The sequence below is a fragment of the Hemitrygon akajei genome, chromosome 24, assembly GCF_048418815.1.
Source record: "Hemitrygon akajei chromosome 24, sHemAka1.3, whole genome shotgun sequence".
Classification (NCBI taxonomy): domain Eukaryota; kingdom Metazoa; phylum Chordata; class Chondrichthyes; order Myliobatiformes; family Dasyatidae; genus Hemitrygon; species Hemitrygon akajei.
In genome coordinates this window covers 22,089,278-22,104,546 of record NC_133147.1, presented here as the reverse complement: position 1 = coordinate 22,104,546, position 15,269 = coordinate 22,089,278, and the positions used below count along the sequence as shown (strand labels likewise).

The 15,269-nt window shown below is 40.2% G+C and overlaps 1 protein-coding gene across 3 annotated transcripts in view; it reads right to left on the bottom strand.

The window, feature by feature from the left end:
• Nucleotides 1-5,534: 5,534 nt before the first annotated feature.
• LOC140715956 (scavenger receptor cysteine-rich domain-containing protein DMBT1-like) overlaps nucleotides 5,535-15,269 on the bottom strand; it is an 80,285-nt gene continuing 70,550 nt past the window's right edge. For all 3 annotated transcript variants that reach the window (XM_073028553.1, XM_073028555.1, XM_073028554.1), the window contains exons 17-19: nucleotides 15,211-15,243; nucleotides 12,815-12,931; nucleotides 5,535-5,751 (exon numbers count right to left, since the gene is read on the bottom strand). In XM_073028553.1, the coding sequence (XP_072884654.1) occupies nucleotides 5,663-5,751; nucleotides 12,815-12,931; nucleotides 15,211-15,243 (239 nt within the window). In that variant the 3' untranslated portion in view covers nucleotides 5,535-5,662. The remainder of the gene's footprint in view (nucleotides 5,752-12,814; nucleotides 12,932-15,210; nucleotides 15,244-15,269) is intronic.

Genomic DNA, 15,269 nt, shown 5'->3' with positions numbered 1-15,269 from the left:
CCTGCAGTGAGACATGGATAGCTGAGAATGGACCAAAAAGTGGCAAATAAAATACAATGTTGGAAAGTGTATGGTCATGCACTTTGGTGGAAGGGATAATCGAGAAGACTATCATTTAGATGAGAAGAGAATACAAAATGCAGACATGCAAAGGGACTTGGAAGTCCTTGAGCAGGATACCATAAAGGTTACCATCCAGGTTGACTCGGTGGTGAAGAAGGTGCATGCAATGCTGGCTTTCATTTCGAGACGTATAGAATATATGAGCAGGGATGTGATGTTGAGGCTCTATGAGGCACTCGTGAGGCCACGTATCGTGTGCAATCTTGCGCTCCTATTTTAGAAAGGATATTCTGATATTGGAGAAGGCTCAGAGAAAATTCAGGAGAATGATTCCAAGAATGAAAGTGTTATCGTATGAGGAACGCCTGGCAGCTCTTGGGCTGTATTCCCTGGAACTCAAGAGAATGAGGAGGATCTCATAGAAACATTCCGAATGTTAAAAGGCCTGAACAGATTAGATATGGCAATGCTATTTCCCGTAGGATAGTCTAGGACAAAAGGACACAACTTCAGGATTGAAAGACGTCCATTTAGAACAGGGATACGGAGAAATTACTTTAGTCAGGGTATGGTAAATTTGTGGAATTTGTTGTCACGAGCGGCTGTGCAGGCCAAGTTATTGGCTGCATTTAAGGCAGGGGTAGGTAGGTTATTGATTACCCAGGGCAATAAAGGGTATGGGGATGACTGGAAGAATTGGATTAGCTCATGATTCAATAGCAGTCAACTCGATAGGCCAGTAGCCTACTTCTGCCCCAATATATTATCGTCTTACGGGCTTGAAGTACATTCTGCCAGCACTTTTCCTTTTATTCTTGGCAGTCGCATCAGAACTGTAATCTCGATTTCGGCAAACAACTGAAACATCCGCACTTTCCAAAACATCTCGGCAAATCGTTGCCCATTCTTTTGTGAAAGGAGCTTGCACTCTTTGGAGAAGCGACTGCTCCCGCAAGCCATAGCCCGTGATGAAAATGACTGGAAACAGAGTTGGTCATGACTTGTGTTCTGTATGTGCAGCTTTCATTTGTCTTCTTCTTTTGCTTCACAGCTCTGAAAGAAATTTTGGAGGAAATTATCCCGATATGAAAAGAAGAGTGTGAGGGACGTATTAACAACTTTCGTTTCATTGCCTGTACGCCAAACACTGCAGGCAAGTGATTTCTGTCCGCAAGTACTAAATCATTGCAAGCAAGGTAGGCTTTAGACATTGAGATGCTGGAATGTGGAGCAAGACGCGGGGTGCTGGAGGAACTCAAAGCCAAGGTTGATCAACTTGAATGGAAAGGAAAGCAGTGAATACTCAACACAAAAACAATCCATGAATAATGAAAATCCATTAAAAAAAACAGAAAATGGTGGAAAATTCATCAGCAGAGGGGTAGCTTTAACATCGTCAAAGTTACAGGCTGGAGACCTTCGCTGGAATTGAGCAGAAGGCAATATAAGTGAATCTATTAGTTCAGTGGAAGGCGTTTACGCTTTTTTTTCATGAGAGAAACCGGATTGTCAATGCAAAAAAAAAGATACATGGTTAATAATTATGGGTGAGGGACTTGGATATCCAGAAGAAAGGAATCGTGTGTTTAGTATTACCGTAGATTGAAATAGTGATCCACCTTTCTGCAGGAAGACAGGTCATCATCATCATCTTCGCAGATACAGTTATGGACCGGCATTTGTGCTACTTCAGATTCAGAAGTCAACACCCGTTGAATGATTAAAATATGTGTCTCATGAGAACACCACTAATTGTTTTCATACCAATTGTGCTACTACAAATTTAACTGAAGGTTTTAATGTGAACCAGTCTATATGAACTCAGCTGTAAACTAAAACCGACATGTGTGTGATGAACTTATAAAAGATAAATTGTCCTCCAGATTGCAACACGAATGAATAATATTTTCAACTAGCGATGCAATTATTGCAATAGACTACCTATGTATTCGTCGGATATTCACCCATCAAAGCTAACATAGCAGTATAGCCGTGAAGCATTTCCAATTACTTTGCCCTGAATCTCATTTATGACTGCAGCTATGCCATGTTTTGCGCTTAATCTCGAAAGGTTAACTGAATAATTTATGGACAGTTATCCCGCAAAACAGTGGACATGGTGTTCAGGCCGCAAGCTTTGAAAGATCGCAAGAGGAGCGGCAACACTTCTCATAGAGTACGAAAATCAGTTTTGAAATATTGAGATGTTGCACGCTAAAAGAAAAACAGAAAATTTCAGAAATGTTTGAAACACGCTGGTACTTTGTTGAATGTGCTGGAGTTTCACCACTGAAAACTGTTCACACTGGCGTGAGGCTAAGGGGGCAGGAGAGAGAGAAGGATGGCAAAACGAGCATTTGGGCCTGTTATCTGTTATACTGGAATCTTGATACCAGTCCTGGTATTTTGAAGTCAAACCAGACAGAAAATCACACATATTCGGACAGCATGTGAAGTTATGATAAGAAGATTATGCCATTTCCTGAAATTTCTTTTTCAGCTTAAGCAGCTAAATAGCTGATGTTAAATTAAGGTGTAGGATGCTGTGTAAGAACATTGTTAAACAATGGAATCAGCATCTGCTTTTGGTGAAGGAGAAGCTGACAGAACTACAAAAGGCATAGACAAATATCAGAAACTTTAAAATAAACGACAACGTGAAATTAAATTACACCCTTCACGTCTGGAGTATCGGAAGAGATCCCATGTAAAAAAAGAAGCAAATTGAAAAATCGAAGGATGACTTACAAGAAAGTGCATGAATTATTTAACCAAATCTAAATTGTCGTTTCGAAAATGTTAAGTGGTCAAGCAGCACCAGTGATAAATATTTTTTTGTGAGACTTAGAGGAAAGGTCGGAGATTTTGCAACGCAGGTACAGCAAATCATTTGTGGGAAACTCTAAATCCAAGAAACGTAAATTGTTCGCGCATTTCGATAACGTAGTGGTGACCAGTTTTAAGCGAGAAACGCATCAGCCTGCATCAATACTTCACGGCTGAATTCAAAATTATTCCAGACAAGTTTGTTGCCACTCACCTTCCGTACAATTGGTCACACCGGGGAATAATGAATCTTCGAGCATTGGTCCCAGAACGATCTGGGTGATTGCCAACCCAACCCAGAGACGCAACTCTCTCCATTGCATGCACTTTTGCTTGTTGTTGTCTCATGATGTTCTGAGTCCCCGCCTACACTTCACAAACCCTATTACCTTTCGCCAATTTGATTGAAACTCAGAAAATAGAGCAAAAATTAAAACTACTATGGTTCTGCCTTTTATGTTTAGCCCTATTCACTCATGATCACTCAGCAGGAATACAGTCCTCGTTCATCATTAGTGCCTACGAGGACTACAACAAATGGATCTTCCTTCTGCCAATGTGAAGGGGAATGCAAATCAATGAGTAGATGTCACTATACTTGAACGAAATCCAGCGGCGTTTATAAGACATGGATGTTTATATATATATATATATGCAACAACGTACAGTGGAGAATGTGCTCCTTTCTCGGTATAGGAACATACACCAGATACTTAAACAGTAGTGAAGACTATTTTTCTTTACATATTTCTATGAGATTGCATTTGGTATCTGGGAGTAATTTCAAAATATTCAGCAATACATGAGGAGGGCAATGTTAGAATTCAAGAGGAATTTGATAGACTGTAGGATATATGTATGTCGAACTAAAGTATGAAAAAAATAAAGTAGGAAAACCCAGGGAATATGTACACTGGAGGCTGTGTTTTTAAAAAGAAAATCTGTAGATACTGGCTACTATTCTCTAGTCAGTATCGAAGTATCAAACCTCTGTGGTCTCGAGTATATCAGTTTTAATACCCTTGGAAGTAGAAAATATGTCAGCTTATCAGAAAAATCATATCAATACTGTCTTCCAAACACCAACCCACCTCCTTGGTTTTTCCGTATCATTTTGTTTCCAACTGCTGTCACCTAAATAGCCAGGATGTTCTTGAAATGAAACTTATATTTCTATCAGTCAATGTTCTCTTTCTTCTTTACCGTACTCTTGAGTGTTGGAATCATTCAAGATATACAAACTAGGACTTCTATACCAGTGTTCCTTTCCAATTTTGGCCACCTCCTCTCTCAGGCTTCTGTAATTCCATTTGCTCCACTGTAATACTGATTCATCTGACTTTAGTTTCCCCTCTCAGATTGCAGTGTGTCTTCTGTCATAATATGATTACTGACTTCTAAGGCTTCATGACAAGTAATTCTCTAATCAATTCCCATTCATTGCACAAAACCAAATCCAGAATAACTGATCCTCTAATGTGTTCTACTGGAAGGATTTCAATGCCAGAGTTCTCGTAGGAAAGGCAGATGAGCTTAGTCCATGAATCAACGTAGAATTATGATATTGTAGCCATTAGTGAGACTTGGTTACAGGAGTGATAGGACTGGCAATTCAGTATTCCGGGGTTTCATTAACTCAGTCGTGACTAGGTGGGACGGATTAAAGGAGGAGTGGGGATGGTACTAATCGGGGAAAATATCACTGCGGATCTCGGTCAGGACAGACTGGAGAACCTGTCTAGTGAGGCGTTAAATGGGATATATTGCAGAGCACCCAACAATCCGACAGATTTAGAGAAACAAATTAGTAGGGATATCGCAAATTGTTGCAAGAAACATACAATCGTTTTAGTACTTTGACTGGAACACCCATACTGTAAAATGACTCCATAGGATAGAGTTTGTCAAATGCACTTGGGAAAAATTCCCGAATCTGTGTGTGTGTGTGTGTGTGTGTGTGTGTGTGTGTGTGTGTGTGTGTGTGTGTGTGTGTGTGTGTGTGTGTGTGTGTGTGTGTGTGTGTGTGTGTGTGTGTGTGTGTGTGTGTGTGTGTGTGTACTATCACAAATTTGATAGTACCAGATCTACAGAAAGTTGTAGATACAGCCCAATCTATTACAAGCAAAGCCCGGCACAATATTCAGTACGTTTAGATGGACCGCTGTCAAAAGAAAGCAGAATCAATCGTCAAATACTCCTACCATTCAGGGCATGCACTTTTCTCGCTACTACTATCAGGCACACACATTACGACCGACATAACCATGTTTTAGAATAGTCATTGCCGTATAATAAACAGATTCTTGAACCAACATGGTCAATTTTATTTAACAAAAACTCTGAAAGCATTCTAGTCCCTACAGACTGTATATATGTTTTTTTTTTGCACATTGGTTGATGTCGGTCTTTGTGTTTGTGCGATCTTTCCAAAAATTCCTTTCTATAGCTCTTTTTAGTAAATGTGTGTAAGAAAACAACTCTCAAGTTATAGCAGGTATTTCGGTAATAAAACAGTGGTGATTCGAGGAGTCCCTGAACAAGTAACTCCCTTATCTTATCCTCATTTATAATTAACAGATAGTAAATTCGGTGATTATCTGAAATATTTTACGACCTATAGAAACAGTTTTCAGGAGTAACACCAGTTTTCGTACTGGAAAGGCATGTTGGTTTATTTAAAATGAAATACTATACAAATATATCTGAGCATCTGGGTAGTGAAGCCACCCTTGTGTGATGCAAATATTTTCCAGTACGTGAAAATGCAGATTGCTCATATAGAACTATCTTCATCTACGTCGTCCCCACGGTCTTGTTCCTCTTGGTTGGTAAGTAATGGCTGTAAGTTATGTACCCGGCTTCCTGTCAAATGGAAATATAATACAGTTAGATGGTAAAGTAGAATTTTTATCGACAGAGGAAACTAAAGTTGCAACCGACTGAAAATTGACACGAATTTTACTTCTTATATTTTAATATTCGTGAATAATTTAATGGGCTTTTATGTAAGCTTTCATGTCTTTTATAACTTTCCGAAAATGAGGTTTGCATTTTAAATTAAATCCCGTGTGTGAAGTAACATTTCGCATTACAGAACAACATTTGCGGGTATACAGCTGCCTGGTACGACATTTGCGAGGTTCTTCTGTCGGCTGGTAAATTAGTTCAGTACTAAGCAGAATAAGGTGAATGGCTGCTGGTTACCAAAGGAGAATAGCGGAAAAGGAAGCAGGCAGCCGATAGCGATATAGAAATTTGCTAGCTGGCATTGACTCAATAGTTCGTGTGACTTCTGCGTAGAAATTTCTGACATTTTATCTTCAATGCCCTATTTAACAAACATTGGCACTATTTTATTTTCAGTAAAAGCATTACGTGCACACTGCTGTCTAGTAAGTTACGGACTTTCACAATGAACGGCAGGGTACCTAGGCATGGCCTCTGGGTATATAATTTGTACGACGAGGAAGAATACAAGTTGTTCTATTAGTTTTAATGGAGTTAAACATATAGACACTCATTTTCTTACAACACATCTCTGGACATCTAGAGCATCTCTTATCTACACTTCGGGTTGATTAGATGGAGGCGGAAAATGGACAATGCGATGTAAGAAAACAAAAGCAAAGTCATTGTAGAACACATCCTTACGATCAATCTGAATTTAAAATGACAGCGGACATATCGAACATTGGCGACAATACGTTCCCTTTGTTAACGAAACCTTACTTTCTGCAAAAGCAAGAACTGTTGACAAACAATTTGTCTCTCTATGAACAGAAATGAACAGAAAATGAACCCAAACATAGACGTAGAATATGTAAATGAATGGAAATGAATGAATGACAGAGCCGACTGTACTACCTGAGGAAGCTCCGTTCATTCAACGTCTGCAACTACAATGCTGTAGATGTTCTACAACTCCGTGGTGGCCAACATTCTCTACTACACTATAGTTTTCTGCCGTAGCAGAGTGTGAGCAGCTACGCTAAGAAAATCGATAAGCTCTCCAGGAACGCAGGTTCTGTTCTGGGGGTGGAACTGGATTCGTGGAGTAGAATTAGAGAGGAGGATGCTGCAGAAGGTACGGAGCATTATGAGCAACCCCCATCACCCCCTTCATAACATAGTAGAATGCAGAGAAGCACCCTTATTAACAAACTGATTCTATTGCAGTGCACCACTGAACACTTTATCCCTGTATCTTTAAGATACTAAAACTCCTCGTTAAGAATATAAATATCTAGTTTCACTGCGCACCTGCATTTTGCAGTATTACTTTTAATGTACATTTCGTAGTATTTCGAAACTCAATGCTTTCATTTTATATTTTAAAGTATATACAGTGGCATACAAAAGTTTGGGCACCCCTGGTCAACAATTCTGTTACTGTGAATAGCTAAGCCAGTAAAAGATTTCCAAAAGGCATACAGCTAAAGATGACAAGTTTCTTTAATAGCTTAAGCAATACTATTTTTGTATTTCCATCTTTTACAGTTTCAAAATTGCAGAAACAAAAGGAAAACGGCCCGAAACAAACGTTTGGGCATCCTGCATGGTCAGTACTTAGTAACATCCCCTTTGGCAAGTATAGGGGCTTGTAAACGCTTTCTGTAGCCAGCTAAAAGTCTGCGAATTTTTGTTTGGGGGATTTTCGTAAATTCTTCCTTGCAAAAGGCTCCTAGCTCTGCACCTTTTATCCCTCCAAACAATCCTTGCTCATTGCGGTCAGAAACTTCTATTTTAACTTCATCAGTTCGCAAGACTAGATACCAAAATTCATCAGGCTTGTTTAGATGTTCCTTTGCAAACTTCTGACGCGGAATTTTGTGGGGAGGACGCAGGAAAGGTTTTCTTCGGATGACTCTTCTATGAAGGTCATATTTATGTAGGTGTTGCTACACAGTTGAACAGTGCACCACCGCTCCAGAGCTGGCTAAATCTTCCTGAAGGCCTTTTTGCAGTCAAACAGGGGTTTTGATTTTCCTTTCTAGCAATCCTATGAATATTTCTCTCGGAAAGTTTTCTTGGTCTTCCAGACCTCAACTTGACCTCCAGCATTCTTGTAAACTGCCATTGCTTAATTACATCACGAACTGAGGAAACGGCTACTTGAAAACTTTTTTACTATCTTCTTTTAGACTTCTCCTACATTGTGGGCATTATTTATTTAAATTTTCAGAGTGCCACGTAGCTGCTTAGAGGAACCCATTGCTGCTGATTGTTGGGACAAGGTTTGAGGAGTCAGGGTATTTATGAAGCTTTAAATGTACATCACGTGGCCTTTCCTAACGATGACTGTGAACAAGCCATAGCCCTAATAAGCTAATTAAGGTCTGAGATCTTGGTAAAAGTTATCTGAGATCCCAAATCTCTTGGGGTTCCCAAACTTTTGCATGGTGCTCCTTTCTTTTTCTTTTACTATAAAATTGAACAGAACAAAATAATACACTATTCTTGCTTAAAATGTTTGGAAGAATGTTTCATCTTTAACTTTATGACTTCTGGAGATCAGTTCATCTTCTACTCACTTAACTATTCACAGTAACAGACATGTTCACCAGGGTATCCAAATGTTTGCATGCCACTGTATTTCTGACTGAGCAACCTTGTCAGATTATGTCAAAATAAATACATCAAAACTGGACAACTCAGGTTTAACGTTGGGTAATCGGAGCACTAGATATTCTGTTGTCTTTCAATTTCACCGGAACGCATTCTGTCTCGACATTTTGTGTGAGGTTTTTGTGTTCCGCCTGTTTTACATGTTGTCATCTCGCGAACGATCCAAAATTGCCAGCGTGATGCACTGAGATGTGAATTCAAGAGAATACAGACAGAAACAAACTGTTACTCTGTTGTGCGGAAGAATGAGATGCTATATATTTATAAATATGTATTTCGATATATTTGTTTTCCATTTGATTATACTCTAGAAACATTCACCTGCATTATCTGTGCGCGTGAGTCAATTTCCTTTTCTTTTCCTGTTACAGCGGCAGACAGATTGTCTATCAACTGTTCTTGCTTTTGCAATATGAAGTAATAAAAACAGTTCCGAAAACAGACATAGGTAGAGGAACATCACGGCATGTTGGAACTTTGTTTGTTGAAAGAGCCATGGCATGTTAAGTTATCGAGTAACAAAGTGTAGAAGAGGGAGCTCCTCGTTAGAAAGCCAGTGAGGAAAAAAAAACATGCAATGGCCAATGATGATCCTTTAGTTTTCACATGTTCGATGAGAAGGGTGACCGATTTTAGCATAACATTTTAAAAGCACGTATTCACTTATTTAATGAGATGACATAACCGAAAGGCAAAATGCATAAAAAGTAACATCTTTGGAGACAGTGCAATATGGAGGATAGTCAGGTGATAGAGAATGGACGCAATCAAACTTATGGTTTGAGATGTGTCTATTTTAAAGCAAGGAGTATTATGAACAAGGTGATGTGCTTCAAGGCTAGATCAGTACTTGGAGCTATGGTGTTATGGCCATTACAGAGACTTGGATGGCTCAGGGGTCCAAATGGTTACTTCGATTGCCGGGCCTTAGATGTTTCAGAACAGGGATTGAGCCAAAGAGGTGGGGGAATGGCACTATTGATCAGATATAGCGTCACGGCCGCAGAAAAGGAGGCAGTCATGGAGGGGTTGTCCACGGAGTCTCTATCTGTGGAAATTAGGAACAGGGCGGGATCACGATCTCTACTGGGTGCTTTTTATAGACCTCCCAGTAGTAACAGCGACTCGAGGAACGGACACGGAGACAGATTATGGAAAGGTGTAATAATAACAGGGTTGTCGTGGTGGGAGATTATAATTTCCCAGATACTGATTGGCATCTGTCTAGATCAAGGGGTTAGATGGGGTGGATTTTGTTAAGTGTGGTCAGGAAGGCTTCTTGACAAAATATGTAGATAAGCCGATTTGAGGAGAGGCTGTACTCGATCTAGTATTGGGAAATGAACCTGGTCATGTGTCAGGACTTTCAGTAGAAGAGCATTTTGGAGATAGTGATCTCAATTCTATCTCCTTTACATTGGAGAGGGATAGGAACAGTCAAGTTAGGAAAACGTTTAACAGGAGTAAGGAGAAATATGAGGCTATCAGGCAGGAATTTGGAGACATAAATTGGGAACAGAGTTTCTCAAGGGAATATACGGAAGAAATATGGCAAATGTTCAGAGGTATTTGCATGAGTTCTGCATAGGTACGTTGCAATGAGACAGAAAATGGATGGAAAAAAAAGAAAAATTTACGAAAGGTTCAAAAAACTTGTTAATGATAGAGATCCAGAAGGTTATAAGGCTAGCAGGAAGGAGCTTAAAAGGAAATTAGGAGAGCCAAAAGGGGTCATGAGAAGGCCTGGATGGACAGAATTAAGGAAAACCCCAAGCCATTCTACAAGTATGTGAAGAGCAAGAGGATAAAACGTGAGAACATAGGACCAATCAAATATGACAATGGGAAAATGTGCATGGAACCGGGGTACTTAATGAGTACTTTGTTTTCACTATGGAAAACAATCTTGGCGATTGTAGGTATTATTTAGAGGGGACATATAGATAGTAATATATAGATAGTAAGCTATGGAAAGCATCAAGCTGGATAAGGCTCCAGGACCGGACGAGATATACCGCAGGCTACTGTGGGCAGCGATGAAGGAAATTGCTGAGCCACTGGAGATTATCTTTGCATCATCAATGGGGACGGAAGAAGGTCCGGAGGTTTGAAGGGTTACAGATGTTGTTCTCTTGTTCGGGAAAGTCTGTAGAGATAGCCCGAGAAATTATAGACCAGTGAGTCTTACTCACATTGGTTGGTATGTTGATGGTAAAGTTCCTGAGAGACAAGCTTTATGAACACTTGGCGAGGCATGATATGATTAGCAATAGTCAGCATGGATTTGTCAAATGCAGAATTTTCTGAGGATGTTACTAAACACATTGATGGAAATAGTGCAGTAAATATGGTGTAAATGGATTTCAGGAAGGCATTTGTTAAGGTATCCCTGGCAAGGCTTTTTACGAAAGTAAAGAGGCATGGGATCCAATAGGGACATTGCTTTGTGGATCGAAAATTGGCTTGCCCACAGAAGGTAAAGAGTGTTTGTAGACGGGTCACATTCTGCATGGTGGTCAGTGACCAGCCGTGTGCCTTAGGGAACTGTTCTGGGAACCCTGCTCTTCGTAATTTTTACAAGTGGCCTGAATGAGGAAGTACATGGATCGGTTAGTAAATTTACTGTCAGAGGTTACAGCGGGGCATTGATAGGATGCAAAACTGGGCTGAGAAGAGACAGATGGAGTTCCACTCAGATAACTGAGAGATGTTTCATTTTGGTAGGTCAAATATTATGGCAGAATGTAGTATTTAATAGTAAGATTCTTGGCAGTGTGAAGGATCAGAGGGAAATTGGAGTCCGAGTCCATAGGACACTCAAAGCTGCTACGCGGGTTGACTCTATGGTTAAGAAGGCATACGGTGCATTGGCATTCATCAGTCGTGGTATTGAGTTTAAGAGCCGAGAGGTAATGTTGCAGCTATATAGGACCCAGGTCAGACCCGACTTGGAGTACTATGCTCAGCTGTGATCGACTCACGACAGAAAGGATTTGGAAACCACAAAAACGGTGCAGAGGAGACTTATAAGGATTTTGTCTGTATTGAGGGGATTGCCTTATGAGAATAGTTTGAGTGAATTCGGCTTTTTGTTCTTGGAGTGAGGCAGGATGAGAGGTGACTTGATAGAGGTGTTTGAGAGGCATTGATCGCGTGGATAGTCAGAATCTTTTTTCCCAGAGCTGAAATGGCTAGCACGAGAGCGCTCAGGTTTAATGTGCTTGGAGGTAGGTACAGAAGAGATGTTAGGGGTAGTTTTTTTGTTTGTTTTTTTTTACGGAGAGAGTGGTGCGTGCGTGGAATGGACTGCCGGCGACGGTGGTGGACGCGGAAACGATAGGGTATTTTAAGAGACTCCTGGATAGGTACATGGAGCTTCGCAAAATAGAGGGCTATGGGTAACACTGTGTAATTTCAAAGGTAAGGACACGTTCGGCACAGCTTTGTGGGCCGAAAGGTCTGTATTGTGCTGTAGGTTTTCTGTATTTCTATGTTTCTATCCTAAATCACAGGAATTACCTGATCTCTCGAGCAGCGTTGAACCCTGTTGTCCTGAAATAATTCTACAGTAATACGATACGTAACAAAATTATAGCGCGTGACCTTCCACTTAAAGTCCTGTTTTGTGATTGTTTTTAATTTAAAGGATAAACTAAACGCATTGCTCCTTGTTATCTGGGCATGTAACCTGTCTTTTATTTTATTGACTGCACAATGTTTGATTAACACCTTTACCCACCCCACCACTACTTTATCATTTCAGGTCAGAATCATCTTTTATCAATAAGGCCATGCACGCGATATAAGCTCTCGTGTGTATTTATATTTTGCTGTGTGTGTTTTTATGCATGCGTTCTTTATATTATTGTGTTATTTTTTTCTGCTGCAACGAATCCTGTAAAATTATTTTTATTTTGATTTATTTATAGATACGGCTCGGAATAGGCCCTGACAACCCCGATCGCTGATTTAACTCTGACCTAATCACGGGACAAATTGCAATAACCGATTGACCTACTAAGAGCTCGGTGTTTGAGCATTGGGAGCACACAGGGAGAACACTCGCATTCCACGGGGATCACGTACAGAACCCTTCCAGGTGACGTCGGAATTGACTCAGAATTCCGACGCCCCGATTTGTAATAGGATCGTACATCGTCACCATGCCGACATTTTGTTCCCCTTCAAACTTATGTGCTGGAAGTGATATTAAACAATCTTGAATCTTCCATTTGAATTTAAGGAGAAAATGAAACTTCTCATTTAAACATTATGTCTTCAGGAAATACGCAATTCTTACCTTTTCTATCCCAAATATATCCAGCTCTTCTATAACGATTTACTACAAATACTCCAATCACAATTGAAATTATGACGGCTACAGAGAAACCAATGATTCCTTTCCGACCAGAGGAACCTATAAAAAACATTGAAAATTTACGATTAAAAAACAATGATAACTTCCAATGTATATTGAATATTGCTGCATTCTCACATAACACATCTGGAGGAAAAAAGTGTAGAATCTCGTTTCGGTTCAAGACATTCTACCAGGACTAAAAGGGTAAGGAAGGTTTGCAACATATAATCGTACACAATGATGGAAAAATAGATCGATTCATTAATGCGTGGTTGTGTGGATGGTTGGGAAATTGCATGAGTGGATAGATCGTGACAATGAATTGATATATAGAACAGCCGATATGAAAGTACGTGGACGTTTGGACGGGTGCATAAATGGACAGGTGGAAGGATGGACGAGTGAATGGACGTGTCTGTAAATGCGCGTACCGGTGGGTTGCATGGATGGGTGGAGAAATGGATGATGGTGGATGGATGGGATGGATGGGGGAATGGAGCTACGAACACGTGAACTTCCGGATGAAAGGACAGATTTTGGAAGGATGCAACACGAATTAACGGATGGATGCATCGATTAATGGATGTGTAGATGATTGAACAGAATCATGGATGCTTGTCGTTCGATGAATATGGGGAACCATATGCACACTCAATGCAGAATGAAATATCAAGAACACCAAGCAATATTCAAATACTGTCTGGTCAGTGACAAGTAACATCCAAGCCCCATCAATGCCGAGCATTGGTAATTTCTCGCACAAAGGTGTTGGATTACCAATACTATCTAGTGAATAACATGACTATCTCACAGCTATCGGAACATTGACGTCTTGGTGTTTACATTTGACATTTCTTAACAGAACAACTTAATAAAGTGGTTTGTAATAAAGAAAATATGTCCCTCAGTGAGTGACACGGCCCCTACAGTTCAAATGGTAATCCATAACTGTATGCTATCCATAGTCAAAATCCTGGTTTTGGCCACTCCCACTGCCCACAGTCTGGTTGCTTTCTCTGGACCGCGGCTCGTAAGATGCTACCCCGGTGCTCGCAGCGACGACTGTTAACAGCTGCATTTCAGTATCCGGCCTTCAATTCTGGACGTATTCTCCTCTGCCACGGCGATCCGATTGTGCAGTAACTTAATAAACCGGGGAGAAAAATAGGTTCTTCCCAGAACATCCCTTCCCAACGTCAAGAGTCGCTGCATTAAAAAGACAACGTCCTATGGTCAAATATCCCCACCATCTTGGACATGTTATCTTCTCACTTCAACCATTGGCCAGTAGGTTCAGAAGCCTAATCGCAAACTATTAGGTTTAGGAACAATTACTTCCATCAACAACTCGGCACTTAAACTAATATGCACAACCCAATTTATTACTCCTGGATAACAACACACTGACTGTTCTGACCATGTTCCACGAACTTCGTTTCCTTTTTCTCATAATTAATTTCTTTTCTATATAAAATGTATATAATTTAAACCTTATATTCTGTGAATGTTGTGTATCATATGGTGCGTGCCGATGTTGCTGCTGCAAGTTAGTTATTAATGGCAACAGTGCACTTGTACTTGCGACAATGAACTCCGCCTTTGCATGCAATGGGTACACTCTCCACAGGACTGAACATCGCGGACCCAAAAGAGTCTATAAACTTGACTTCACCTAGAATATGGCAGCACACTTTAGTTATTCCTCTGTAAAACAAATGTATGTTTCCCTCCACTAGAGGTCATTATGCGCCATTCACAAAATGTACTGCAATTCATTGCCAAGATTCATCCAACACCTCATGAAGCTGTGACGTCGAACCATAAGAGACCACGTATAGATATCCCTGACTGGACAACTGAGCTTGACTTGAAACTGTATTGCCAGTCCTTTTCCCTCGCTACATTTAATTTCTGGTATTCCCTCCACGACAGTACTGAGCAGAATATTCTACCGTTCAACCACTCAACAGCATTCAACTAGGCCGCTGAAGAACACCTTCGCATAAGTACTCAAGGATGGAGAATAAATACTTGCATTGCAGAAGATCAATTAACCATTTAAAACCAACTGAAATCTATGATAAAAGCAACATATGCAAAATCATCAAGACATCAATGCAAAATCATCCCTTTCGAAAAGTCCAGATGGAAGATTTGGTTTCGTATAATTTGAAATTAACGTTGAGCAGCCACAGTGGAATGGACAATTTATTTTTGTGAGGTTCATGCCATTTTTTGATTCAGAACCTATCAAACAGACTTCCTAACAGAGTACTGGTATACAAAATAATACGAAATTGAATAACTAGACTTATGTTTAAAAATTGAATGAGTACCTGCCGAATTTCGTCTTCTGGGTAAAGGTGTATCTGGAGAAAGAAGAGAGACGTGGTGA